The sequence below is a fragment of the Labrus bergylta genome, chromosome 7 (assembly GCF_963930695.1).
Source record: "Labrus bergylta chromosome 7, fLabBer1.1, whole genome shotgun sequence".
Taxonomy (NCBI): Eukaryota; Metazoa; Chordata; class Actinopteri; order Labriformes; family Labridae; genus Labrus; species Labrus bergylta.
The window spans coordinates 16,588,127-16,615,598 of NC_089201.1; the positions used below are offsets into that span (position 1 = coordinate 16,588,127).

At 42.3% G+C, this 27,472-nt stretch overlaps 1 protein-coding gene across 14 annotated transcripts in view; it reads right to left on the reverse strand.

Annotated features, from left to right (window-relative positions):
- plekha7a (pleckstrin homology domain containing, family A member 7a) overlaps positions 1-27,472 on the reverse strand; it is a 161,645-nt gene that overhangs the window by 33,787 nt on the left and 100,386 nt on the right. For all 14 annotated transcript variants that reach the window (XM_029277827.2, XM_065956888.1, XM_065956896.1 and 11 more), the window contains 4 exons: positions 22,292-22,409; positions 12,418-12,522; positions 10,886-10,958; positions 4,895-4,995 (listed from right to left, as the gene is read on the reverse strand). In XM_029277827.2, coding sequence (XP_029133660.1) covers positions 4,895-4,995; positions 10,886-10,958; positions 12,418-12,522; positions 22,292-22,409 — 397 coding nt within the window. The remainder of the gene's footprint in view (positions 1-4,894; positions 4,996-10,885; positions 10,959-12,417; positions 12,523-22,291; positions 22,410-27,472) is intronic.

Consider the following 27,472-nt stretch of genomic DNA (forward strand, 5'->3'; position numbering starts at 1 on the left):
GGGAGTCGGTATAACTTTTTAAGTGCGTCCATGTTTATTTGTTTTTTTCCCCACTGTATTGTTTGTGTTAAAAAAAAAGTTGAACTATTCCTCTTTATGTTTCTATTCTATCGTCCAGCCCTCATCGCTTCCTTCCTCTCCACCTCTCACTTCCTCTCTTTAGTCAACGTTTATTTTCCAGCCCTAATCACTTCCTCTCCTTTTCCTCTGTTCTCTCTCTCTCTCTCCTTTAACCTCCCAACGGAAAAATATCTCTCACTACTCTTTTTTCGCTTGTACAGCCCTGTGGACAAACACACACACACACACACACACACACACACACACACACACACACACACACACACACACACACACACACACACACACACACACACACACACACACACACACACACACACACACACACACTTTGTGTTCGAGCACTATTTTAAGAGTCATGGTGCTCATAAAGATAAGCCTCAGCAGCCAGGGCAGCACACAGCTCTTGATAAGGCAATGCTCTCTTAAATTTGCAGCTAAAGAAATTGAATTCACACTGAAATATATCCAAACAACCTCCCCAATAGACCACAGTTGTCTCGATTTAAACCATGGCTGTTAAAGACTAATATTCAGTGTTCAGAAATCCTGTTAGGAAGGTAGAAAACATTTTTTTTTTTCTCATTAAGCAGCTGCTGGTTTGTGAACAAAAAAAGGAAACCGCTCAGTAACTGTGGGGCTGCAAAGCCTGCACCCACAGTGAAACACGTCCTGCAGCTTTTTGGACATTGTTTTCCACTCCTCATTTCTGAAACAGCAGTGTGAGGCGGCTCCAAATGACAAATTGAAGTCTTTCTCCACACCGTCAAGAAAACTGCATGCTGGTACAGTAGATGTGACAGATGGAGGAGACGGCACAAAGATGAATGATAAGCCCCACACACACACCAGAAAAGCAAAATACAAAGATTCATAATAGGATAACGAGGATGAGGAGACAGAAAGAGAGAGAGAGAGGGGGAAAGACAAGAGGGGGAGTTAAACATGAACGTAAGAAACAACACAACCACATCAGCCATGTTATTCTCAAAAAAAAAAAAAAACATGCATCAAAAAACCAACAAGGGAATATACAAGAGCTTGTGTATATTCATGTTTGGACCCAAAGAAGCCACACCGACAACAAGGATAAATAACGATTACACGTGGCAAAATGAGAGCACATGTAAGGGTAGAGTACCTATTTTTATGGGAGGACTGTCACTGGACGACGCGACACACTCACAGGGAGGGAAGGAAGTCCCCGGTCGGGCAGCCAACCAATCAGAACAAGAGAGGGAAGAGGATTCGGTGAAGAGGTGTGGAGGGTGGGAGGGTGGGAGGGTTTAATTTGAGGGGTTCATGGTGTTGTTTCGGCCAATTTGGTCGTCAGCAGGTGCAGAATTCACGACTTATTATACCAAACTTGGATGCCTAACTATTTCTGCTGGTTAGGTTACAGACATAGAGCAATTTGAATTATTTTGAAGTGGATAACAATTAAAAACAGGGATTTGTTCTCCTCTTTTGCAGAGTTTCATGTCTGTTTGACACCTCAGAGATCTTCTAGACCTCTGCAACAAGGTGAGAGGTCAAACTAGAGTGAAACGAATTTGAAACTGTTTCTTTAAAAAGTTGAGATGAGGTTAAAGGTCCCATATTCTGCTTTTTCTGGTTTTATATGCCCTTTAGTGTGTTTTCCAAGTGTCCTGTGCATGTTTAGGCACATCTATGTGCAAAATTTCAAAGTCCGCAGAAACGCGGCTTCTCCTACGTCCTCCTGTTAGCTGTAGCATTAGCCGCATGTAACGCTCGGTTCTAGCCCCCCTCGAAAAAATTTTGTCAGTGCAGCGTCATTGTCAGTGTGAGGTCACTGATCTAAGCCCATTGGCTCGTTGTGGCAAGCCCTGCAGCTCATGTTGAAATTTCCAAGAGGCGTGCTGAGCAACGGACCAATAACGACAGAGCGGATCGGCAGACCAATCAGAGCAGACTTGGCCCATGTGGGGTCTAACAGTGTGGGCTCAACAGAGTGTAGCTGACGGATTCAGAGCGTAGAGGGAGCAAGGAGGAGCAGTACATGAAAACAGACACTTTTTTTCGGACTTTAGCTATTGTGAATGTACAAAAGTAGGTTCATAGATTAAATATACGAACCCCAAAAAGGGCATAATATGGGCTCTTTAAACAAAAAGACAGAGGTGAAGTTAATAAATCAATGAAGCAGCAGCGATCATTTAACATGACTTTAAGAGCTTCCTGATGATGATGTAAGTACGTTCATCTGACATGTGAGCAATCTAGCCTTTTCACACATGCACAAAACTCCTGAAAACTTCTCAAAATCTTGGCGTTGAGCTGCATGTGTGAACGGAAACAGCCACATTTTTTCACCCAGACTTATGAGTCATTCTTCTTGTCAGCCCCCAAGTAAAGTGTGTTTTTTTACAGGTTTATTTTGGGGACAGTCATAAATCGGTGAGAGAGTGAAGAATGACCACAGGTCGGATTTGAACCTGGGCCGCCCACTGCGACGTCCACAGTCTGCGTACATGGGGCGCGTGCACCAACCAGTAAGCTATCAGCGCCCCCTAGTGACATTTCTGTGTGAAGTTAGGGTTAGCCGATGGATGAACGCAGCAGGAAATATTCAGGAAAATTCTCATATCCTGCCTGAGTAGTGATTTATGTCCTATTGCACCAAAACGGAGTTGAAGTCTTAATTTAATTGTATGCAGAGCTTACGACAACAACAACAAAAATTAAAGCATTCTGATTCCGATCATAATATATTCTATGTGTTGCCTGATCTTTTATCTAACATTCGATTTGATTTAATAGATTGTGAAACACGGCTGGGCGGCTGCAGCAGTTAAAACTCTTTTTGGCTTCTTCTATAAAACCAAGTAAACAAAATCAAACATGGCTTCTTACTGACGATGAGCGCTAACGGACCCTGACAACCTTGAGCATGTTTCTGACTTGTTGCTTCATCTGATGAATAAAGAGAAATCACTAAGTTACATGTTCTCGTTGGTATGTCCGCCTCTTCACTTAACAAGCTCTACTCAGAAAGACCGCTGCCTCAGGGAACAGAGGAGCTTCATTCCTTTCCAGAGGAGCCTGTCTGTCTCAATGAAGACACTGACAGACATTCAGTGGTTATAGACGTCCCTGCAGCAGGTGCTGAGTGCTGCACAAAGCTGAGTGGTGGCTGAGTAAGGAGGGAAAAGACTAATGTAGTAAAGGACAGGTTTTATTAGCTGCTACTTCAAACGTGAGCTTTCAATCATTTCTTTCTCTTTAAAGAGGCACCAGGAGAAAATTCAATTATAACAAGATGATTGTATTATGTTACTTTGAAGGTGCTGAAGTGCTCATTTTAAGAACTAAGAAATGAGTTTTGTTAAAGCCTAACGGATGAACTGATAAGAAGTGATGAACTCATAATGTGAGCTTTTAAAATGTTTTGATTAAACTTTACAATCCAGATCAGGGAGATGTGACTGGATGAGACTGTGAGTGCTGGTTAACATGCAACAGGTGTGAGAGTACAGTGGTGTTCTGTTGGGGCCCTCGGCTTTAGTCAATTGGGGCGCCCTCCAACGAGCGTTCATCACCATCATGTCTTCCTCTGTCTGTCTCCTCTTCCTCTTTTCTTTTCCTCTCCTATAGACGATCATTCCTCTTCATTTGTATGTGTTGATTTTCATTGACACAGCTATAATACATGCAACGCTTAACAGGACAACAAGAGTGAGTGCTGTCAGACAGGGCCGCCTTAGGGAGGTTTCCTACTGCTGTTGCAAAAAATGCACATTTTGGGCCACTGCTTTGGTTTAAGAACTTCCACCAGATACGTGTGCATAGCGTGTCCGCTCCGCTCTCGTCTGTCAACAGCTGGAGTGCCGACACAAAGGAATTCCTGCAACAATTTTACAGATTCACTCGCGACAGCACGAGATAATGCGATGTATGTGGTATGAAACCGTGTTAAACCATTTAAAACACATAAACAAACACACAAAAGGTCATTGTTCTGAACCGTCCAAACAGAGTGGCTCTGCTCCGCTGCCGTTAAGGAGCAGAGACGGACCGAACACGCACCTGGTGGAATTTAGGCTTACGCCCTCAGGGGCCCCCTACTGGTCGGGGCCCCAAGCAGTTACCTGCCTGGCCTGTTGACAAGCAGCGCCTCTTTCAAAGTAGCACATTGTTATAAAGAGGCAGCAGGTTTTCAATGTAAAGATGAAAATAGTGTTTCAAACCAACAAGGGTTCGAGTCTGAGCTGCATTCAAATTTTAAGTTGAAATACTTAAAATACTTGTTATCCTTTAGTTTACTTAACTTGTATTAATAGTTAAGAAATCACAACGTTTCAGTCCCTCTGAACCTTTGACAAGTGTGTTACACACTTTTAAGATTCAAGAGTAGTGTGCAGGATTTTATCTTTTCAATGAGATAGTTTTAAGTCCTACACACCTACTTCATGAGAAAGTTGGATGAGAACATACAGGGTTTTCATTTGCGTGTAACAGAACCAAGAATGGGCTATTTAAAACATTTTCCTTGAGTTGGAATGACTTGAACCTGACCTGACATCCGAGGGGCAATGATCCTGTTGTCATCAGGATTTTAAAGTGTGACGTTTGCAGAAAACACAATGTCCTTTTTTTTTTTTTAAATCCAACCATCCACCAGAAACATTCCTACTGACAGGGTCTAACTCAATTCAACTCCAATCATAACACTGGAAAATGGCTATAGACGCTCTCGAAACAAAACAATAAAACAGGGGGAAGAAACATTGCAGAAAGTGATAAAACATGTGCATGGTCAGGATAGAGGAGTACGTAGAACAGAGAGGCATACCTTAAAGGCATACTTGCGGCTGATGTGGTCCTCAGGTCCCACGGGTGAAATGACATAGCTGGGCAGAGGGATACTGCCGAGCACCGACTCCTCTCTGCTGTCTGGAGAGATAGAGAGAGAGAGAGAGAGAGAGAGAGAGAGAGAGAGAGAGAGAGAGAGAGAGAGAGAGAGAGGGGGGGGGGGGGGGGGGGGGTCGATAATAGGAGTGAGGAAGGTGAGAAAAGGAGAGAGAGATATGGAGGACAGGAAAAAGCAAGAGAATAAATATCACTCATCACCCTCTAATTTCATCACTGCCTGCCACTAGTATCTTGACACTGACACACACACACACATTCAAACACACATTCAAACACACATTCAAACACACATTCAAACACACACCCTCACATGCCGTCATTCATACCAGAGTGTTGTGCCAAACAGTAAATGACCACTCTGGTGTCTCAGTGTCACAGAGCTAAAGCTGGCAGTCAGCAGCCATTCCACTGTGTCCTCCCATCCGGTTTACTACCCAGATCATGGAACACACACACACACACACACACGTGTCCTGCTATATTTATAAGGACCCTCACTGACGTAATGTAGTCCTCAACCTTCACCCAAAAATCTAACTCTCTGTCAGCCTTGGAAGATATAAAGACTGCTAAAAAATATCTCCAAGTTCTCTATTTCCCTACATCATTTAGGTTTAGGATGTCTGTCCATCACTGTTTTCACATATGCACAGGAAAAATTCAGGACCCCGTGCCCCTGAACTCAACAAGAGTTGCTTGTTCACATATGTCCTTCACAGCATGTCTGACAATGGGTGAGGGTCTCAGGGGGCGAGACATGACGTAAAAAGGAAGCTGCAGAGATAAGAGATGACGAGCAAAGCGTCAGAGTCTGTCATTATTACAACAGTTTCTGCCTTTAAATCAATGCTATGTGTGATTTGACGTATTCACAGTATCAACAAATATTGGAAAAGAGCATACTGGAGAGCAGAAACGGGTAAGAAGCAGCTTCATTTTGTGCCATGATGTGCACCTGTCACCTGCTAACGTCATTACCCCGGTCCACTCGCTCCTGGTGAGTATTACCTGCTGTGTTTACACATAGGCTCACCCCGATCTCATGCGATCATTTTACTAGGAGGGGTGGCAGCGGAAAGTCCAGAACTGAAAAAATTTAACAATTTTCGTTCAAAAATTCAAAACATCTCATGTAAACACCACATCTTAGTTTTTCCTTGCTTTATTTTCTAAGTGTCTTATGATCTTTTATTAAATAGTGTGTTTTTCTTTCTTATAACTACATGTTATAAGAAGTGCCACATAGATAAAGCTTTTTCACTCACTCGATTTCCAAAAAACATCCTCGCCTTAAACTGTAACTGGTCCTCACAAAGATAGAAATACAAACACAAACACAACCATGCAACTATTCATCTCCGGTCTTAATTACTTCACACATCACAAATAATTATCTGCAGAGCATTTATTTTCCACCGAACATAGTGACAGCATGCTAGAGTGTGTGTGTGTGTGTGTGTGTGTGTGTGTGTGTGTGTGTGTGTGTGTGTGTGTGTGTGTGTGTGTGTGTGTGTGTGTGTGTGTGTGTGTGTACGTGTGCAGTAAACAATCACCGCATCATAAAATGCAGCAGTGTCCTGACAGTATGTGTGTGCGTGACTCCGGCTCTCGTGTGTGTGTGGCTGTTGGGCTGAGAGGTGATAAGGCGGCGCTGTGGATTAAAGGGGCAATGTGTTAAAAATAGTTCAAGGACATTTGAAGGAGACATTCCCTGCATGGTGGGCGAGACGCTGAGGTCTTTTTTATCTGCTCTGTCCCGTCTGTCACACTCTGAGAGCAAACACACTCACACTGAGCAGAGCGCAGCGTGACAAGTGGCGTTAGATAACCTCCAGACAGCACAGCAAGAAAGCTGCTGTTTGTCACTCTGTTCTGTCCGACCCTGGGTTCTCTTTAAGGAAGGTCTAAAGATGGCGTACAGATCAGGAGGGGATTTTTTGATATTTCTCTTGAATTAAAAAATGAATAAAAAGATCAAATTAAGAAATACTAAGAGGGACAAACAAGGGATGTATGCACGATCACAAGCTGACGTCCAAACAAAGAACTAAACACGTTGGGAAAGTCTTGACCCGATGCCAAACAAATACAGACAAGGACTGTTATCTGCAAATATTTAAACTTGAAAGAAGAAAAATGGTAATTCTTTCATCCCAGGACAAATGATGCTGTGTTTGCATCCTGGTTTAAAAAGTGTATTACATCGAATTTTACACTAAAATATCTAAATTTATTAACCTATGTTATATATTTTCAGCTGAGTACTCGCATTGCCTCTAATATATTTCCAACAGTTATCACAGCCAGATAGATCCTTAATATGTGACCACAATAATCACAGTCTTGTGGATGTTGACCTGCAGGGAGGAACAAAGGCTGGTGGTGGAAGCACTGCTGGTTAAACGGAAGTTAAATGTCCGCATAGCTGACTAGAAAAGTTGGCTGGGAGCATCCGTACTTTAAATCATTATTGATCAGGGGAAACTCCTGTGTTGACGTGCATTTGTTGTAACATTCCTACTAAGTTATATGAATTTAAAAAAAATGTATTTACATGGTGTTTTACAAATCAATTATACAGTCGATTGTTCCCTGAAGATTTTACACAAACCAAAAGTAGATTAATTTGTGGAGGAAGTCTCAAATCATATATTTACAACAGGAAAAACTAAAAAAGCACCGGACACTTTACACTAATATCACTTAAATACTTCTACTGTCCTAAACCCTCATCAGCAACACAGAAGCATCTGTCACTATAAAAGACAAAGTACCTTCAAATGATACGCTTTTTCACTAAGTTAGTGCCTAACACATACTATATATATAAAGTTCAAGTCCGAACACATCTGTTGTTGTCACTGTTGTTTTGAATGCACATCTTTTTGAACATTATCGTTGTACTTTTGTACATATGTATTTTATTTGATATTTTGCTATTTTTTGACTCTAATGCAGTTTGCACTGTGGCTCGGAGGAAAATGATTTGTTTCAATTTTTCTGTATGTCCATTATGTATGGCAAAATAATCAATGTAGACAAACAGTCAAAAATTCCTTTGTTCACCAGTCAATTCTAAAATTGAATGCAGAGCTGAATCCCAGATCAAAGCAGGTTCAGTCCACTGTAACATTTGCTGCTTTGCTAAAGTGCTCATGATGGATAGGCCGAGTCTTTGTAATATAGCAATAAGTAAGATCTTTTACCTGCTTTTTGTAACATAACAATAAGTAAGGTTTTTTTACCTGCTTTTTGTAACATAACAATAAGTAAGGTTTTTTTACCTGCTTTTTGTAACATAACAATAAGTAAGGTTTTTTTACCTGCTTTTTGTAATGTTAAAAGATAAAGAGTAAGGTATTTTACCTGCTTTTTGTAAAGTGTCTTGCGATAACACTTGTTATGAGTTGACACTATACAAATAAAACAACAAAAGCAGAGGGGGGGGGGGGGTTGGCTGTTTGTGAAGAACCAGGAGATAGAGGGAAGCGGTGCAGAGACAGATCAAGAGTGTTCATGTTGAGAGGAGAAACCTTTGAACTTGAGACGCGGACAGAAAGAAAAGAGGGGGGAAAAGAAACGACAGAGAATTGATTCCCTCCTCCGGTCGAGGCGGGGACACAGAGGAGCGTGTCCCTAAAGGTTGGCTTAAGAATATGGAGATGAAAAAGAAAGGCGTGGAGGGGCAGATAAAGACAGCCGGGGGATAGAGACTGATGGGGAGGGAGGGGTGGTGGATGAAGTGTGTGATGTAACTGTGTGTGTGTGTGTGTGTGTGTGTGTGTGTGTGTCTTTATCTTTTCATGTGTCTGAGCTGTAACCCAGTGAGAGATCTGATTTATGTTCTCCATGATTGAATCACTGGCTGGTTTGTCAGCTGCAGTTCACTTCAAATGCAACATCAGTTCATATTTTTCTCAACTCAACGTCCAAACCTCTGACATTGAAAGCTGTCGTTTTTAGCATAAATGTTCATATATATATATATATATATATATATATGTGTCAATCAATTAATCAATCATTATTTGTATCGCGCCAATTCACAACAAGTGTAACCCGAGATGCTTTACAAAAGGGATAATATACAGTAAGGATTTCTCCTTTGTTTCCTCATGTTCCTGTTGTCCACACTTCCTTGCTGCTGAGGTGGAGGTCGCAGCAGGCTGTGCATGAATGAGGACCGCGGTGGTTGTGTGGACGGCACAGTCCGATGGTGGTGGTTGGGCGTCTGGAGATGCTAACCTCAAAAGCTTGACCATGGTTTTATGGAAGTTTCAAGGACGGTGCCATGGAGCTTCACCATGCAGCAGCTCTCATGTTGTCAGTCTGTGAAACCTCCAGATTAGCTTTTTGTGATCTGCAGCTCATAAAACTCTATCACATGATTTGCAGAACAAGCGGATTAGCGCCCTCTGCAGCCTTATCCTGGGATTACTCCAACATGCGTTTACCTCGTGAGCTGAAACTTTGCCCACATTTAGTTTGGACATCCAGCATTAAAACACTATACTGTATGTGAGTTTCAAAATGGGGATCAGCATCATGGGTCAACTTCTTACCTTTGTTTTCTAAAAAAACAAATGCAGGTCAGGGATTCAATACCAAAGAGGTACCACATGGGAGCTGGAACATGGGCTTTGTTTTTGTCCCTACATCAACATTTAGATGTCCATATGGGTTGTTGATGGTAAGGAAAGCATTAAATGTGCTTTCTTACAGCCAGAAGGTGCCACAGCAGCAGCAACAGGGAGAGGAAGGCCGGGTGCCCAGTGTATGACTTTTCTAACTTCATCACAGTGAAGGGAGCAGTACTGAACCTAATTTAATGATATCTGAGACGCTGAATGACAAACCTGTTCACCAGCAGAAAACAGATGAGTAAAGTGATGAGGAGCGTTTTTTCGACATCAGGGTCTGATTATGTGCTCACAATTTCAAGACTTATAGCAATGTACTGATAAACATTTCTCCTTTTTATAAGAATTACAGCATTACGCCAAATAGATTAAGCAGAAGTTTATGTTGCACAAACTGGAGGGATTGGAAGCAGCCTGAAGCACCAGTGTGCAGCTGTGGCGTCAGGAAAGAGATGTTTGTAAGTAGAAAGACGCAGACAGAAAAGTCATCCGTGCAAGAAATCTCTCCACTGAGAAATGTGTTCTGTGTCACAGGGATAAATGCCAACACACCAGTTGCAGGGATTCATTTTATATCGTTACCGGTTTCTCCTGCGGCTGAAAGTAACAGAAAATAAGCGAGCTAACTAAGTGGGCCTCAAGTTTTGTTATATTCATCTTTACAAGTTATGTTTTCAAGAGCAACACTGAGCAACACACAGTTTTGAGTCTTTTCAGTATTTTTTGGGGTGTTTCTTACATGCGTTACCAAGAAGAAAGCGATTGACCACCACAGGCGTTATTTTTCTTTCATATAAAAATATCAAGCTGATTTTGTGAGAACTAATTTCGTCATGAATTCCACTTTTGTGGCAGCTAATGTCCCTCAGTCCAGAGATGCTTCATTTTCAAGGCGCCCTGCTGAGACACCAGCAGAATAAACTGCAGTCTCATATAAAATCCGAACATCCAACACGACTTAAAGTTTGAAACTGGAATTTTTTTTGTATCCTTCTTAAATTTGTTGATTTAGTAACAAGTACAGATGCAGTCATTTTAAAGTTTTGAGGAGGTGTTTCTGTTTGGAAAGATTTGATTTGAAAGGTTGGCTGTGCATGGTGTACCCTGTTGGTCGTTTGTATCATTTGAAAGGTTCTTCTGATCATTTATCCAGAAGTTTGCATTACAACGAGGAAGGAGATGGAATAGGTAGGAAAAAGCAAATTTCAAGAATTGTCTTTGGTTCCTGTTGATGTTACAACAAGAAACATTTAGCCTGAACAGAGCCTCACCTTTGTAGTAGAAGAGACAGAAATCAGCCAAGACGAACCACTTCCTCTTCCAGAGACGCATCCCAGAGCTGTCCTGCAGAGAGAAAGACGGGCACAAAATGTGTGAGTAATAAACGAATGGATTATCAGACAGGAACATTCAAAAGATTCAACGTTATGAAGGTGAAGAAGGTATGAGCACAGATCACAGATCGCTGGCTCTGCCACGGCCCGTTTTGTCTATTCATGATCTCCAGCTGAAGATGGGGCCGTTTGAAGAGGAGAGGAGAGACAGAAGGGATGAAATCAGCCCCAAACATTTAAATAAAATCCTTCTTTGGCTTAGAGTGTTTGTTGCTACACAACTAGGTCATCCTGTGAAACTGATAGTATGTTACATAATGAGGAAAAAGTCTTGGCCTGCCAGTATATGTACATTTTTGTTAGCATGTGATTGTGCGTTAGGAGCATTTCTCCTAATTAAAATATAATTGCACTGCACATGAGCATATGCAGATTTGCATTCACTCGTGTGTGCGTCGCCGTGCGTGCCTGTGCGTCGTCGCATTAGTGTGTGCGTGCCTCTGTGTGCGGTCATTAAAACATAATTGCCTCCCACTAACATCACTCACTGTTTGTCTTGTTACCGAGGCCAAGTGTTCTCAGTGAGATGACGCCAACGACAGATATTTTAAGTATAACTTCAGATGCAAATAGAGGCTCCAGTAATAGTGTGTCTGTGATCAACAGCAGGTGCTCTACAGTGCCAAAGAAAAGAATTAATCAAGAGGAAAATAAAACTGGGCCACTGGAGGAAATGTTACAGGAGCTCATCGCTGAAGTGAGTTAAAGAGACATGAGCACAAACTGTCAGGCATGTGAGGACTTACATGAAGCCTGGACGATCCATTTATAATGCACAGCAAGAATGTGCTGGGTTGCTTAGCTTACCACAGTTATCCAGCTAACTTTAGCTTGATTTATTACAACAGTATAGATCAGATAGTATATCATATGATTTAAAAATCGCCCTCGACGTCAGCTGTTTTTTCTCGACTGAGCTCACAGTGCTTTGGGTTTTTCTCAACTTTTGGAACAGCGGCAGCGTCACTTCTCCCTCCATAAAAGACCAATCAAAATCAAGAAGGGGTAGGGACTTGCAACATCAGCCTTGTCAACAACAATGGCAGGGGAAAAATCAATCTGACTCATCTTTTCGAGGGTACAATTTGCTGCTGATACCAGGAGGGGATTCCTTTACTCCGTTTTCATGTTTTTCCAACTACACCGAGTTCTTAAAACTGAACTGACAGTCACTATCACTATTTACTGATGCATAGTTTGCTAGTTTGGCTTCTTTGACTTCAGTAAAATGTAACTTCCTGATTTCCGATGAAGTTTTCGTTCATCGGAAAACAAAATGATGAAATCACCCTGAAAACCATGTGGAAATGTTTGGCAGCAACAGCATTTGATTCATCAGTCTGTTATGATTGTGTTTGTGCGAGTGCGATTGTGCGTGTGCGTGCGTGTGCGTGTGCGTGTGCCCTTACCTGTTTGTAGAGCCATCCTCGGACCACCACAGGGACATTTGGATTCCTTTTAATGGCCTGATCTCTTTTCCCAAAGCTGTGCACTTTGCCACTGGAGCGAGAGCCCTGAAACACACAAATATAAATAAAGGCTTTAATGAGATGAAGGAGGACACAATCGATGTCCTTAGCGGTTAGCAGTAATGTTACCAAATAGCATGTACAGAATGTGAATTACACATGTACTGATAATTTAGTTCATTCTCTGTTGGGTGATGCTATATTATCAGATTGTATGTTAATTAGCGAGTTTCTCTGTTTGTTTTCACACCTCTAATCAGCTTGGCAGTTAAGTTGTAGAGCAAATTGTTGCAGCTCATCATCATTAGCATTTCTTCAATAGCCCGATTAGTTCAATATCACCAAAAGCACCAAAAACCCTCTAAAAGCCTTTAACGAAAACATTTATGCAGAACTGTATTTATAAAGGCTGCAACAGAGAGCCAGACTGATCCGTGTGTCAGACTAACTTACATCTGTGCACACGCTGTGCCTCATCAGACCATTCAGTCTGATTTTAAACATCGCTGAATAGACTTTCACCCACACCATTATTAGCCCGTTTTTTTCAGCAACCTCTCTTTCTGCCCCAGTTGTTACATAATTAGAGCCATTATGTGAGCACAGACAATTTTCCACTGGACCTCCATTACACAGTCAGCCAAGGTTTCCATGCCATTTGTCAGGGATTGACAAAGCCTCTGAAGACAATCAGGTAGGAGGTTAGAAGAGTGGGTTTGTGACCTGCAGGTCGCAGGGTGCGACTGCCAGACCGACCGACACCTGCTGGATTTGCTAGTGAACCTGAACAGCCACCATCAAGGAGAGTAAGACATTAACTCTAAATTCATTTTTCCCCTGACTTCATGAATATGGGAAGCTAAGGTGCAGATATGATGTTGCTCTGGGTTGCTCCAGTTTTAAGGTTGTACACACTGAATCCAAAAAGTATTTTAAAAATCAACGCTTCTTTACTGACCTGTTACTGAAAAGACAATTGATCCATAAATCTGGAAGGGCATTTAGCCAACAAAACAAGTTTCATATTCAGACACATATGCTTCATAACTCCATCTTTTGCCTGCTCAATTTTTTCAGAAAATGTGTGCTCAAACAGGCCGTTTGGAGATTTTCCCTTCATGACATCACAAAAGGCAGTAACCCCTCCCCAGGGTGGGTGACACTCCCACAGCTAGGTGTTTGTTCTGCCCTCTGAGTCTGCCTTCTCACCGTAAACAGTAGGGCATGGTGCAAAGAAGCCTGAGCAACATACCCTCCCAAGAGGGGGCGTGGTCAGACACAGCTCATTTACATATTTAAAGATACAGAAACAGCCTGTTCTGAGCAGGGCTGAAATAGAGGGGTTTATAGACATGAGCAAATGCAGACTCAGAGTGGATTTAGAACGAGAAACTAGACAGTGGTTAAATTAAGATTTTAGAATTTGTCTACTGAAAGCTTATGGGTTATCTTCACATATGGCCCGTTGTCTCTCATATTTAAAAAAACAATAAGTAACCTATTTTGCAAAGCTCCAACAGCGCCGTATAAGAGTTCCCCTCTACTACACCTTTGTACTTTTACGTTGCATTTGCAACCTCATAAAACTGTTGCCTCAGGGTGTGATTTCACATTGCGTCACCGTGTTGAAGAAGCATGAGAGGCATGAGGTGTTAAACAGTGAGAGCTCCACACACACACACACACACACACACACACACACACACACACACACACACACACACACACACACACACACACACACACACACACACACACACACACACACACACACACACACACACACACACATTCAGACATGCACTCAGCATTGTGTCACCCTTCTGTGTCATTACACTTTGCCACCTCCACGCCCCTGTTACATCTCTGTTACAATCTGCATCAGCAGGTCAGGGGCGGGATGATTTACCCCACCTTTCTGCCTCGGTGTGTTAAACATTGCAAAGGGGAAGGGGGTGGAACAGGCTGGAAATATCCCGCCTCGCACTGCAATGTGTAAAGGGCTAATACCATCACAACTAATACTAATATCCAGCCACTTTATCGCTAATAATAGCATTGTGTTAGAAGAGGTTTAATGCTTTGGGCGCTGATGGTCTAGCGGTTAGGTCCCAGCCCATGTACAGGGGCTATAGTCCTCCAAGCAAGGGTCCCAGGTTCAAATCCGACCTACAGAGCGTTTCCCCTAATTATCACTCCCCACTCTCTCTCTCTCTCTCTCCTAAAGTCCTACACTCTCCACTGTCCTATCAAAATAAAAGCAGAAAGCTGAAAATATTACCCTTAAAAAGGCGAGGTTTGCTGTTTGTCAGTGTTTGTGAGATGATTGGATGATGGGTTAGATCAAAGCTAACAGTTATGTTAGATAGGAAGGAGTTAAATGCTGACATAAGCTGTTTTAAGCCATGATTAAATATTGGCCCCGGGCGATTATATTTCATAGTTGTGAATGAAAAGGCTAAAATTAAGCATGTGTTCATTTAGAGAATACACCACGTCAGAATGATATGAACTGAAATAATGTCAAAATGTAAAACAGCAACCTCTGAGCAGAGGCTTAAAACATGCAGCAGAACCATGCGGGCCGAATGAACTTGAACAACTGCTCGATTTTAAGTACACCAGAAAAGTCAGACAGATTCAAACTTCATCTCTGCTGAAAATTGCTGCTCCAAAGTATTTCGGCTTTCACAGATGGGCGAACAGAAAATGGTCCTGGAAAATGCAACATTTTATTCTGTGTAACCCATTTGTTGATCTCTTGAACTCCAATTTCCTCACTTTCAAGTGAAAACTCAATTCCTACCCTATCTTGTAGGGAAGCCTCTGGGTGTTGTATATGTTAGTAGTGGCAGTATTTACCTCTGTTCCAGCTCACTGAGATGTAATTTACCGGCTGTATTAACATTATACAACATAAGAGGCTGTGATGTTTGAATCATCCTGACTTGAACACGTTTAAGGAATGCACAGGTGCTGGTGGCTTGGACATTATTGCCTTTTTTTTTCACGTTTTGTGTGCGGCTGTTGTATAATCCTGCAAACCCTCTTATACACTGTGCACATATTCATGAAATCTCATTACACCGCCATCTACTCTGAAGCCTCAGAAGAAAGACTGCATCCCTACAGTATTCACACACACACCAATCGTCACACAGTTACTGTATATAAGATACAGGCTGGCAGCAGCTCTGGGAGGCGTCCAGCTGGAAGACAGCAAACACCTCTCGCTAATTAGAGGAAAGCCGGTTGGCCAAGCATGATGCAAAGACACAGAGCGGCTCAAACACTGTCACATTCACGTCTCTCATCAGTAAATATATACTCAGTGTCTGCCCATGCATGTGTGTCTCTGCCTGCAGATATGTGTGTGTGTGTGGGGTACAGTGTTCTATTTTTAGGCCGGGGGTAATTGTGTGGAAAAGGCTGTGGTCCCTGCTGCAAAGAAGCACTCTGTCTTGTAGGTGTGTGACTCAGCATGCAGAGCAGCTATTTGTCACATTAATGGAAACCTAAAAAGGCCAATGGAGCCCGGTCTGAGAGCCGGAGGTCGCAGGATCAAATCCCTCACCGGGACGAGAATTACCTGGGAGGGCGAGATAATTAAAACGGGAGAAGAGCTTTCTCCTCCCTTATCTCGTTTTGGGTGTCCTCACATTATAGACACGAAATCTTACACAACATGTGAGTTTTCAAAAGTCCACCTGGGTCACTTTTAGTGGCAAAACACTCAGCTTCCAACATGGTCACAAAGATTGAAGAACTGACAACTTCTGGTGTGAGTAATTTATAAGGCTAAAATACAAGTTTAATATTAATTAATTTATCCTTTATTAATCCCGCGAGGGGAAATTCAATTTTTAAACTCTGTCTAATGAACATGAACACACACATAGGCCGAAATACACACACATGCACAAACAGGACACCAATGGACATGCATTAATGAAGACGTCTCAGAGTGAGGGGGCTGCCCACAGCGAACGCCCTAGGGAAGTTTTGGGGTTTGGTGCCTTGCTCAAGGGCACCTCGGCAGTGCTCAGGAAGTGGACTGGCACCTCTCCAGCTACCAGACCAGCTTCCGGACTTGGTCCGTGCTGGGACTTGAGCTGGCGACCCTCCGATTCCCAACCCAAGTCCCTACAGACTGAGCTACTGCCGCCCCCTAACATGAGTTGGTTTCTGACATTCTCCTGCAGTGCTCCTTCTTCTGGTTAAATGCTAAGTGTAAAAACTAAGGTAAAGTGAGCTGCTTTAAAATATATTTCAGCTAGACTTGTTTGAAAGTTATGCTGAAATTCATTAAATTTTTTCAGTCAACTTAGCCCCTCCCTCTCTACCACTTCCTCTGTCTCTCTGCTCTGGTGATCAGCTGATTATGGGTGTTTATTCTTTAAGTAAATAACCATACCAGATTCTGCCATGACCTCGCTCAACCAATCATCCTGCTACTGTCACATTTTGAAATATGTTCTCTCTCTCTCTTCCGCAGTCAATCTGTACTTTAAGTGTGATCGCTGTGACCCTCCTTTGACCCGGTCACCTCCAGTCCAGCTCAGCAGAGTTCAGATCCAGCCTCAGAAACCCACTCCTCATCACATCCTGCATTCTTCTACCACCACCACCAGGGTCTACACTCCATAGTGGGGTATCCTACTGTCGGCCTCACTACACCCTCTGATTGCATGAAGACATCATGGTGGAGTCTAATCGCCGAACACATTTGTCTTTTCTAAATTGTTAAATAAATAATTGTCCATTCTTAATTAAGTCTCTCCTGATTGAAATCGGAGTGTCTTTAAGGTGAGGTTGTAGTTTCTGTACTGAAAACAGAAAGATAAAAATAGACATGGCCTTTTATTGAACTGCCAAATCATAATTTTCATGAATCTGAAACCCGCTTCAAGAATGGAACAGGGAAATAATGAGACACGTAAAGTAAATTCAGAACAGTCAAATGACAGGAACTCCAGAATGAATCCCAAAGAAGTGTATCAGACGAGTTGTGAAGAAAAGATCACTAGATGCATCCAGCAGACAGAACACGAGTGCACCAAGGAGAGAAGTGAGCGGGTCGTGGGAGAAACATGTCTTAGCCTCTGAAGTTTGAGGATGTGACTTATTTAAAAGGTGGATTCATTTCTTGATGGTTGTGTGCTGTGCAAAGAGGACGCCCATGACTCATCTCTCCTCTGAGAAACATTCTTTTGTCAAGACTTTTCTGTGTCAGAGTGAGGCTTCCTGCAGTCGGATGGCAGGGCTGATGAGCCGGAGCACCTGGGAGGGCTGCCGGCCGGGGGGGGGGGGGGGGGGGGACGGGGGGGGGGGGGAGACGGGTGTGGAAACAGTGACGGGCCGTCGTGATGGATGCCCTGTCATCTCCGTACCGCACCCCATGACACATGCTCAATCTCAGTCCCGAGGCACCTGTTGATGGGGCAGGATGAGATTTCACGCCACTGCGGAGCTGCGGATGTGTGTGTGTGTGAGTGAAAAAGAGTGAGAGATATAGACAGAGAGAAAGACAAGTGACAGGGAGAAAAATGAAAACACAAGACGGAAAGAGAGAATTTAAAATTCCGATGGACCTCTTTATGTTGAACAAAATGTACGCCTTACACAGGGCATACATTTTGGGGGGGGGGGGGGTATGTATGTAGGGCGGTCAGCATCAACGCGTTCATCCGATGCTGTGATTAAGGTCTGGAATTAATGCAACATTTTAATCACACTAATCTATTTTGTCCTTTAGGCGCACCATACGTAAGCTACCACAGCGTCCTCTTGTAGCTGCTGATGGAAATGGATGAAATCACTGCGCCTTGGAATGGCTCTTTCCACTTAAGAAAACTCCCCAATAGCTCAGAGGACAAGTCAAATACGCACCATGTGACATCAAACATTTTCAATCCGTATGGAGTTCCTCATGGTTAAGTTAACGTCATGACCATCGAACTTTCAAAGTAAAAGCAGGTTTGCATCCAAAGTGAAGTACCCTTAGCTGAAGACAGTACAAAAATTCAAAATAAAAGCATCACAAAAACTGTTTTGAAATGCAAAATAATGGAATTTTAAACATGCGAATAATTGCGACTAACTATTGAAATTCAGCATTAAATCAGAATTAAAGTGAGGCAAGACTGCCTGTTGTCTGCCTCTGCACTCAAGTAATCGTATCAATCCCTCACCGGTTCTAGTTCACTTCCTGGGTGTCTTTCAGCGAGGCAACAGATCCACAACTGCTCTGAGCTCTCGTCCATGTCCAGCTCTCTAACTCTAACATCGATTAACGGACGTCTAAAGGGTACAGCATGTTCAAAAATAACAGAGTGATCAAATTGGATTCCTCCTCAGGGATTAATGAAGCCTCACTTCTTCCTAAAACAGATCACAGAGAAATGTATTTGGAGTTCTGCATTTGGAAACTAAGTTGAATCTTATTAGAACTACTTCAATGAATTCCATTATTATGGCAGAAACGGCACAATGCTTGCATCAAAGTTTGAAGGAAAAGCAGGCACAAGGGGAAAAGTGAAGAGTGGAGGTGCCAAAAGAAGAGTTTTATTGTTATTCTTCACACGTCTCCAATCAGTCCACGTTAGTGTGAGTGTGGGTTTCTATTCGAAGGTAGATATGAGCAGTTTTGTAGAGCAAGTTCCACATGAACAGTATACAAGAATTCAGCATGAAGATCTCCAGGATGGATCAACCCAAGCAGCAACCTCAGAAGCGAGAAATGAAGCCAATGCAAGAAGTATAAAAAATATGCAGTTCATCAAGTGGCCTCTTGAGGCTGGCTCCAATGGTGAGTCATTCCCCATTAGGCCCCCTAATAAAATCTCCAACTTTATATCTAAACATTTTTTTTAAAAGAGAGACTGTCTTGGTTACTATGGGTCATTTTCTCTATTCATGACACAAGTGATGAAACCTCAACTCAACTCAAATCTATTTTCCATGATTAAAGATTCAACATTGGGGCGCCGACAGCCTTGCGGATAGTGTGTGCGCTCTGTGTACAGAGGCTTAGTGCTTCAAAGCGGGCGGTGTACAGAGGCTTAGTGCTTCAAAGCGGGCGGCCCAGGTTAAAGGTCTGACCTGTGGCACGTTCCCCGCATGTCGATCCCCACTCTCTCTCTCTCCCCACGGTTTCTGGCTCTATCCACTGTCCTATCTCTAGACTAAAGGCATAAAAAGCCCCAAAAATAAATCTTTAAACATACAACGCGACTTGCTGGAGTCTCAGTGAGGATGTAGAATAACAGCATGCAACATGCTTACAATTAACCATGTTCATGTTGAGCATTTTATCTTAAGGAAGGTCATGTACCAACATTTACTTTTTGACACGCTCTAAACACAAAGTACAGCTGAGGCTACAGAAACTTGACAGTTTTGATAGTCACTATCTTTACTTACTAACCACATCTTTTCCTGGGAGCTCCTGAGCTCTCATGTCTCGTAGGTTCCTCTGGATCGTTGGTGGACTTCCTACCTGAACCCTTTTGTTCCTATCCTTCTTCCTGCATCCTATCCCATCACCCCCATCCCATTTTTCAAGCCCGGCGTATTTTTGGTAAATTGCTGTTCATCTTGAAAGGACGTCTTTTTTCTTGCCCCTGTAACTTTGCTAAATGTTGCTAAGTGCTCATGATGGATTAACTTTGGGTCTTGTTAAGACAGCAATGAGTGCAAGTTTTTGATCATCAACCAAATTATTGATCAGATGGTAGAAAGAATATTTGCACCAAATTCTCTATTAATCCATCCAACAGCTGTGAAGACATGTGCAGACCAGGCAGATAAATGATTGCACTTGTACTTTATTTAAAGATGTAAGACAGGCTGTTTATGCAGGGCATTAGATATCATAAAATATTATTCCATTTTTAATTAAATGCAATAATTGAAAATCCTTTACCTAAGGATTAGTAATGAAGATGGAGTGTTAAGGTTAAGTGCCTGAAAGAAAGAAGAGTTAATGAGTTCATTAAATGAAGGAGAAGTCAACACAGCCTGCTCTGTTATTGCTATACCACTTCCTGCATAAAAGACAGGAAGGACTCAGCTGTAATTAGATCAGATCTACGAGCCGAGCTCTGAACCAGACTTTAATCAAACAAGAACTTGTTACATTCACAGACAACTCTACACCTTGTTTTAAGGTTTATTTCGGGGCTTTTTATTCCGTTATTTTAGAGACAGGACAATGGATAGAGTCAGAAATCAGGAAGAGAGAGAGAGTGGGGGATGACACGCAGGAAAGGAGCCACAGGTCGGATTCAAACCCAGGCTGCTTCCTTGGAGGACTGTAGCCTCCATACATGGGGCGTACACACTGACAAACACCCTACCGGTTTCCCACCTTTTACTTTATCAAGCAAATAAGCCTCATTGTTGCATTTCTGCAGCACACGGCGAACCAGGTCAGTTACTGGCAGCTTTAGAACATCTTAATATAACTACTACTGTACCTCGATTTTATGCAATAAATAATCTGCACATGGGAAAAAGGACAAGAGGGGAAACATGTTAGCATATAGAGGTTATAAAACTGCAGAAATAAATGATGAAGTGTTCAAAAGTGACGGTGTTTGCTGTCCTAAATGCCTCCGGCTTGATTTCCCACAGTCCCCAGAGTCTGATGGTCACTGCAGCTGTCAGCTGTGGGACAGAGAGACTGTCAGAGCAGTCTGATTATGTCTGAATGTGCTGTGGCTCATAAGGAAAGGCGCTGAGATTACTAGCAAACAGAAGGAGTGATGGGAGGACTGTCAGTCCTGTAGTCACTGCAGTTTAGGTTTGAGTATTTGTTCACTGAGAAACAGGGCTATTTGTTCATGGAAGAAAAATGGAGGATTATAAAGATGTTTCTGCTCTTTAACAGGCAGAGCAAAAAGGTTTCCATAACTATCACAGGCCGTCAGCTTTGACAGCATTATTTAAGAAAGAAACTTGTGATCTGATGAGAATTATAAACGTCAGGATTGACTTTGAAATTGATTTAGCATTAAAGGAGGGTACTTTTTATCTTCTTCTTCTTCTTCTTCTTCTTCTTCTTCTTCTTCTTCTTCTTCTTCTTCTTCTTCTTCTTCTTCTTCTTCTTCTTCTTCTTCTTCTTCTTCTTCTTCTTCTTCTTCTTCTTCTTCTTCAGCTCAAGCACGGCTACGGTGATTTTCTTTCTGTCATTATTCTCTCGACACAGAGATGGCTCTAACCTTTGTAATCCTGAGGAACTCAAACATTTTACAGTCCCTAGCTTCCCTTTGATCTCTATTTTCACATTCTGTATGAAAATGTAGGAACTTCATGGGACAGTTTTTTTTTTAACTCGTGGAGATTAAAAATATCTTATTTAAAAGAGTGTCCTGACCGAGACAGACATCAGCACAATGTCAAACAAGCAACGAGCAGCCAAACATAGAAATACTAAAAAATCAAAATCAAAAAACGTCCCAAATCGGAATCTGCCAAAATCAACCGGTGTGAAAACCTTCATCTGGCGTTGATTTGAAGCTGCAGCTGCTGAGGGAGCTGCCTGTGAAAAGAATACTAGAGAACTTAATTTAATTGAACATTAGATTGCAAGCGAGCCAAACTCGTCTACTTATCTCTGATTGTTAGTAGATAAAATTCTAACATTGATTTGTATGAAAAACACAATTTAATATAGAGCTGGATAGAGAAACCACCAGAACACTGAGTGCAGTACTGCAGTGACGACATGGAGCAGAAAACTAAACTGAATTTATTAATATACACATACATCACACAAAGTCACACAGACACACAGAGAGATAAACAGACTTACCTTGGAGGCAGGCGTCGTGTCCACCGTGGACGAGGTGATGGCAGTGGAGGCCTCGCTGACGGTGGTGCTGGACAGCTGCTCGCCCGTGTGTTTGGACATCATACGAACACCCTGAGGCCTGGACAAAAGCACACACACACACACACACTTTATAACACACATTTTCCAATCTGATACAGCAGGAATAGAATTTCTTTGTGGTGGTTATGAGTAGTTTCCGTGTGTAGTTCCATGTGAAGTTCATTATTTCACACCTTTTCTTTAAAGGGCAGGACAATCCATGAACAAACCAATATATCAAAAAGACAGAATGTTTCTCTGAGAGTGAAGGTGAAGCAGGCGATTATTTCTGTGAGATGTTCAAACCAAGGTTCACATTTTAAACAACTACCAACTTGAGACATGATACGTAAGTTGGAGTGCACAGTCAGTGTCTATGGTGAGATTTTAAGATGATATCTGTTCACAGACATAAATCAAAATTGCTGTATAGGATTTTCAGTATTGCATAACTACTCAGGCATGACTCTTATTAAAAACAGAAACAGGAACTCTTTTGACACCAAAAGTCTTGTCCTTTGATTCATGTGCAGAATCTGTGTATAGAGATCAGAGGCAGCCTTGTAGATTAGAGCCCGAACAATTTATCAGCTAGCCGATAATATCGGCCGATATTAGCATATTAAGTGACTATCAGGATTGGCTATTTTTATCACCGATATGCGCCGATATCACTAGATAATTTCACCGGTCAACTTTCGTTTCATTTGAGTTTCATTGTATTACACAAGCAGTTCTCTTTCACCAGCAGAGGGCGCTATAAATGACGTCACAAGACTCCGATGAAGCCAGCAGCTGAGAGACAACCCGTATGGATGCCTACAACTTGGAGATGCTACCGGAGTTGACAGCCGACCAAATAGATAGATAGATTTATCTTCTTTTGAGAGCCAACTAAAATAAAAACTGAACTCATAGATGAAGCCTGGGCTCGTTGCGCTCCACAACGCCAGCGGCCCGGCTCGTAGGTGAGCTGATCCAGCTTAAGTTTTCCCTGTCAGGAGAACGAGTCCTTTCTGTCAAAGTCCTTTGTCTACTTTCACACTTCAGGTTAGGGCTAGCTTTTTGTCTTATTTACTGTATATGTAGCTTGTGCTAGCTCGTAGCAGAGTTCTTAAGACAAATAGCCACTGGGGCCACTGAATGACCTGAAGACATGTTGGCCTGACTCTGCTCCCTCTCCTCCTCCCACACACTACGGACGGGCATGAATAAAGTGTGTGTGTGTGTGTGTGTGTGTGTGTGTGTGTGTGTGTGTGTGTGTGTGTGTGTGTGTGTGTGTGTGTGTGTGATCTATTTCTCTTTTGCACCCTCAGGTTGATGCAGACCTATTACCTCACATCAACGCGTCTCTACAGGAAGCTAACAAATAGACACATGAGGTAGGTTCACAGCAGAGAAATAAAAAGTGCACCCAGCAGCAGACTGTCTGATGTAACGGTGTGTTTAAAAAAGATAAATGAGCAGCAGCTCTTAATCCCAGAGTGAACTATATAACACACACCCAAATATGACACTGAACACATTATGTCACGGTCTTAACATATGAATGATCTGATGTTCAGGCTTGGCGAGTGTATTGCTGTGGACCCAGGGAAGTGCAGCGCTGATTGTTAAGTTTAGATGAGCTTCTACTGATGCTAAAACATTTAAAATAGTTTTGCTGTGGCGCAACACGATGGGATCAAAAACCTACAGGAAACACGAGACGAGCGGAAACAAGACACGCCGCACAGTATCTAAAGAGGCGTTGAAACATAAAAAGATGAACAACATGTCAGACAAACCCACACTGCAGTGCGGTGTGTTCAGTTCAGTTGCTCTCTGTTGAGGGTCTTAACTCCAGTCTTTCCACACATACATTGACTCATAGTGATGTTCCACGAAACACAGATCAAAAAAAGCAGAAGAAAAGAAGAAGCAGCTCTCACAGGAGATCACGTTCTTATTTATTTCTCAGTCCGGTCGTGTGTTTCGGATGGCTGTTTCTTCGGTTACCAAGGATACAGGTGAGGCGTGAGGGCTTTAAGTTCATTCCTAGTTATTATTATTTACACCACAGCTCCACAGAAACTACACACTGAGTCCTTGATGACCTTGATGATAGATTTCACAGTTTTCAGCAGAATTGACTTTGACCTTGAGGTGATTGAGTGAGCCATCAATTAAGTTTGTTTTGGCGTAAAGACTGTGCAAAATGTTTATGGTGATTGAATCATGTTTTGTCTGTTTTGTGGAATCCACTCAAGAAAGTTAACAAACAGTATTTCTGTCATAACAAATTAACTGACGGCTCACTCAATCACTTCCGGGTCACTTCAGACATTTTGTACATTTCTTATCTGGATAAATTCTGAGGTTTGTAAATCTGTTTGGGGACCGGCAGAAGTGTAAATTTGTCTCTGCGCTGGTAAGAGTTTTGCATCTTGTAAATCTGTTCACCAAAATGTACATTTGTCTCAAGCTTTGCAAAATTTGTTTCACACTTTGTAATTCTGGCTTGCATTTACCGGCCACCGTATTTTAGGAATTAAGTACTGAAAAATATTCAATTGTTTGCGTTTCAGATGTAAAAGCTGCACAGAAGAGGAAGTGTTGACTGGAAGCTGTCTAACGCTCACCGCTGCCTTCATGGATAGAGGATGACGCAGCAAAAACCTTTTCTTGTTATTAAGAGATAACTATCTCTTAAATTAAGAAAAGAGAGCAGATTATTTCTCTCTCAAGTGAATGCAGTCTTCTTTTGTAGTAAACGTATGTTCATTTGATGTTTAATCTTCCTCTTCTTATTCATAATCCTGAGAGATTAGCTAACAAAGCCCACAAGGCTGAAAACAAATTATTCCGAGGAATAATCAGCATGAAGATGCAGACATATCACTTTACTGTGAGTGAAACATGATATCTTAAAGATTGACTTTGTGCTGCAGGTTTAATAAAACACATTGTATTTGTGCTTGTTACCCTCCTGAGTGTCTCTGTGCGTGCTGACGGGCCCGTTATCTCTGCTGTCTTTACCGCGCTCAGACAGATCAGACGTTCCAGGCTGGATGTTTTATTGTCGACGAGCTGACAGCGGGCGGAGCGTGCGTGTAAATCTGTCTGATTAGTTTCAGAAGAGAGAACACTGGCGCTGCATGTGATGCATTCTTTCATCCGAGAATCCAAACTAATTACCACGTACAACATTTTCTGTCTGACACACGGCCTGCTGCCTTTTTCAAATGGAGCCAAAAATTCAACATTTTCTTACACTAATCCGTGTTTGTTTGTCTCTGAGGGATCTCTATAGGCGGCTGTGGCTCTGTGGGTAGAGTCGGCCCTCTCCCAACTGGAAGGTTGGGTGTTCAATCCCCAGCTCCAGCTGCCACATGTCCAAAGTGTCCTTGGGCAAGGCACTTAACCCTGAATTGCTCCGCTTCGTCGTCAGCGTATGAATGGGATTAGTTACTCCTGATGGTCACTTTACACAGCGGCCTCTACCATCAGTGTGTGAATGTGTAGGTGTGACCTGCGGTGTAAAAGCACTTTGAGTAGTCAGAAGACTAGAAAAGTGCTATACAAGCTGAAGTCCATTTACCAGTGATAACTGCTTTATAAGTGAACAAAATATGCTCTTTTATATTTAAAGGGATCATTAAAAACCTGGTAGTATTTTTGAATGGTCGTGCATCCCGCCCTCATTTCCCCCTGAGACGGGAAAGCTCCGTATTTCTTGTCTGAAAAGGAGCCTCCGATGAAGCAAAAATCGTGATTTTGCGTCATTGAACGCTGCTTTGGTTGGAGGGGGTGAAACTACATCGCTAGTTCCTAATGTTTCAACCCGCCCACAGGGGGAGACCCACTGATGCTGCAGACCTATTACAGATTAGTGGGTGGGACCTCACTCCCAGAATCTAAAAGCAGAGTCCGTCTTGTGCTTGAATCGGATGTTCGTGGCTATCTCTACGAGCCGCAATATAGGGACAAGCAGTTGAGGCTGATGGAGTGGCCTGCGGAGCTGTGCATTCTGGGAGTTGTTGTCTTTCATCCACATGAGCCGAAAAACCCAATGTCCATACAGATTCATGTTTCTACCGGTTTTTCTCTGTTTGCCATCCTACGTGCATTTCTCACTCTCTTTTCTCTCACAAATAGAACGACTGAATGTACTCTCATCTCAGGCTTTCAAACTGCAGCCTGCACTCCAACACTTCAACACAGACACTACTTTCAGAACATTACCAACTTCTATCTGCAGATGCATAATGTCAATGTGGATGGAGCGAGAGAGAGAGAGAGAGAGAGAGAGAGAGAGAGAGAGAGAGAGAGAGAGAGACATTAGCTCTGTTTTCATTCTGCTGTCAGGAGAATTTCATGCAACATTTCTGAAAGGTCAGGAACTATAAAAATGTAAATGAGATGCATTTTCATCAAAGTCAAAGTCAAATAAAGAGTCCACAGGACGGACTCGATTTTAGGGTTTGATGGGACAAGAGAAAGTCCTTGTTCTGAGATGAAGAGCTCATCTAGGTTTTAATTTCAACATCAGGACATGTTCGACCAGTTTGTTCAAAAAGTTTCATCTGGTAAAAATAAAAAATAAATCCACAGAGGATCACATGATCCAGCTCACTTTCATTCCGTTTGATCAAACTGATCCGGGTATAGACTTTTAATGAATGCTTTAAAGGGGACTTTACACTACATACTTTGTCCAAAGGGGGCGCCAAAACACACACAGACTGAACAATCCTCACAGCTGCTTTAAACAAGATATTTAATATTAGAAATTGATGCTGTGTTGTAAATATTTAAAAAGGACAAAAACCTCTTATTACAACTCAACATGAACCTCATCTACTTGGTCCCTGAAGTGATGCAGCATCCTGGGGCAAAATATATAATAAAAATGTCTTCAAATATCAACTTTAGCCCCACAAATTGAAGAGTTTTCTTTCACTTTTCCCCCTGTAATCCAGTCTGCTGGGATCAGAGTGATCCTGATTTTTTGGATCTATAAGTAATTTTACTCCTACTCTAAAGTTTTGAACAACACATGCAGAGGTTTTCTATTTATTTGAAGAGGGACAGTTTACATTAATCTACATTCAGACGGATGTAAATGTACCCGAGTTAGCT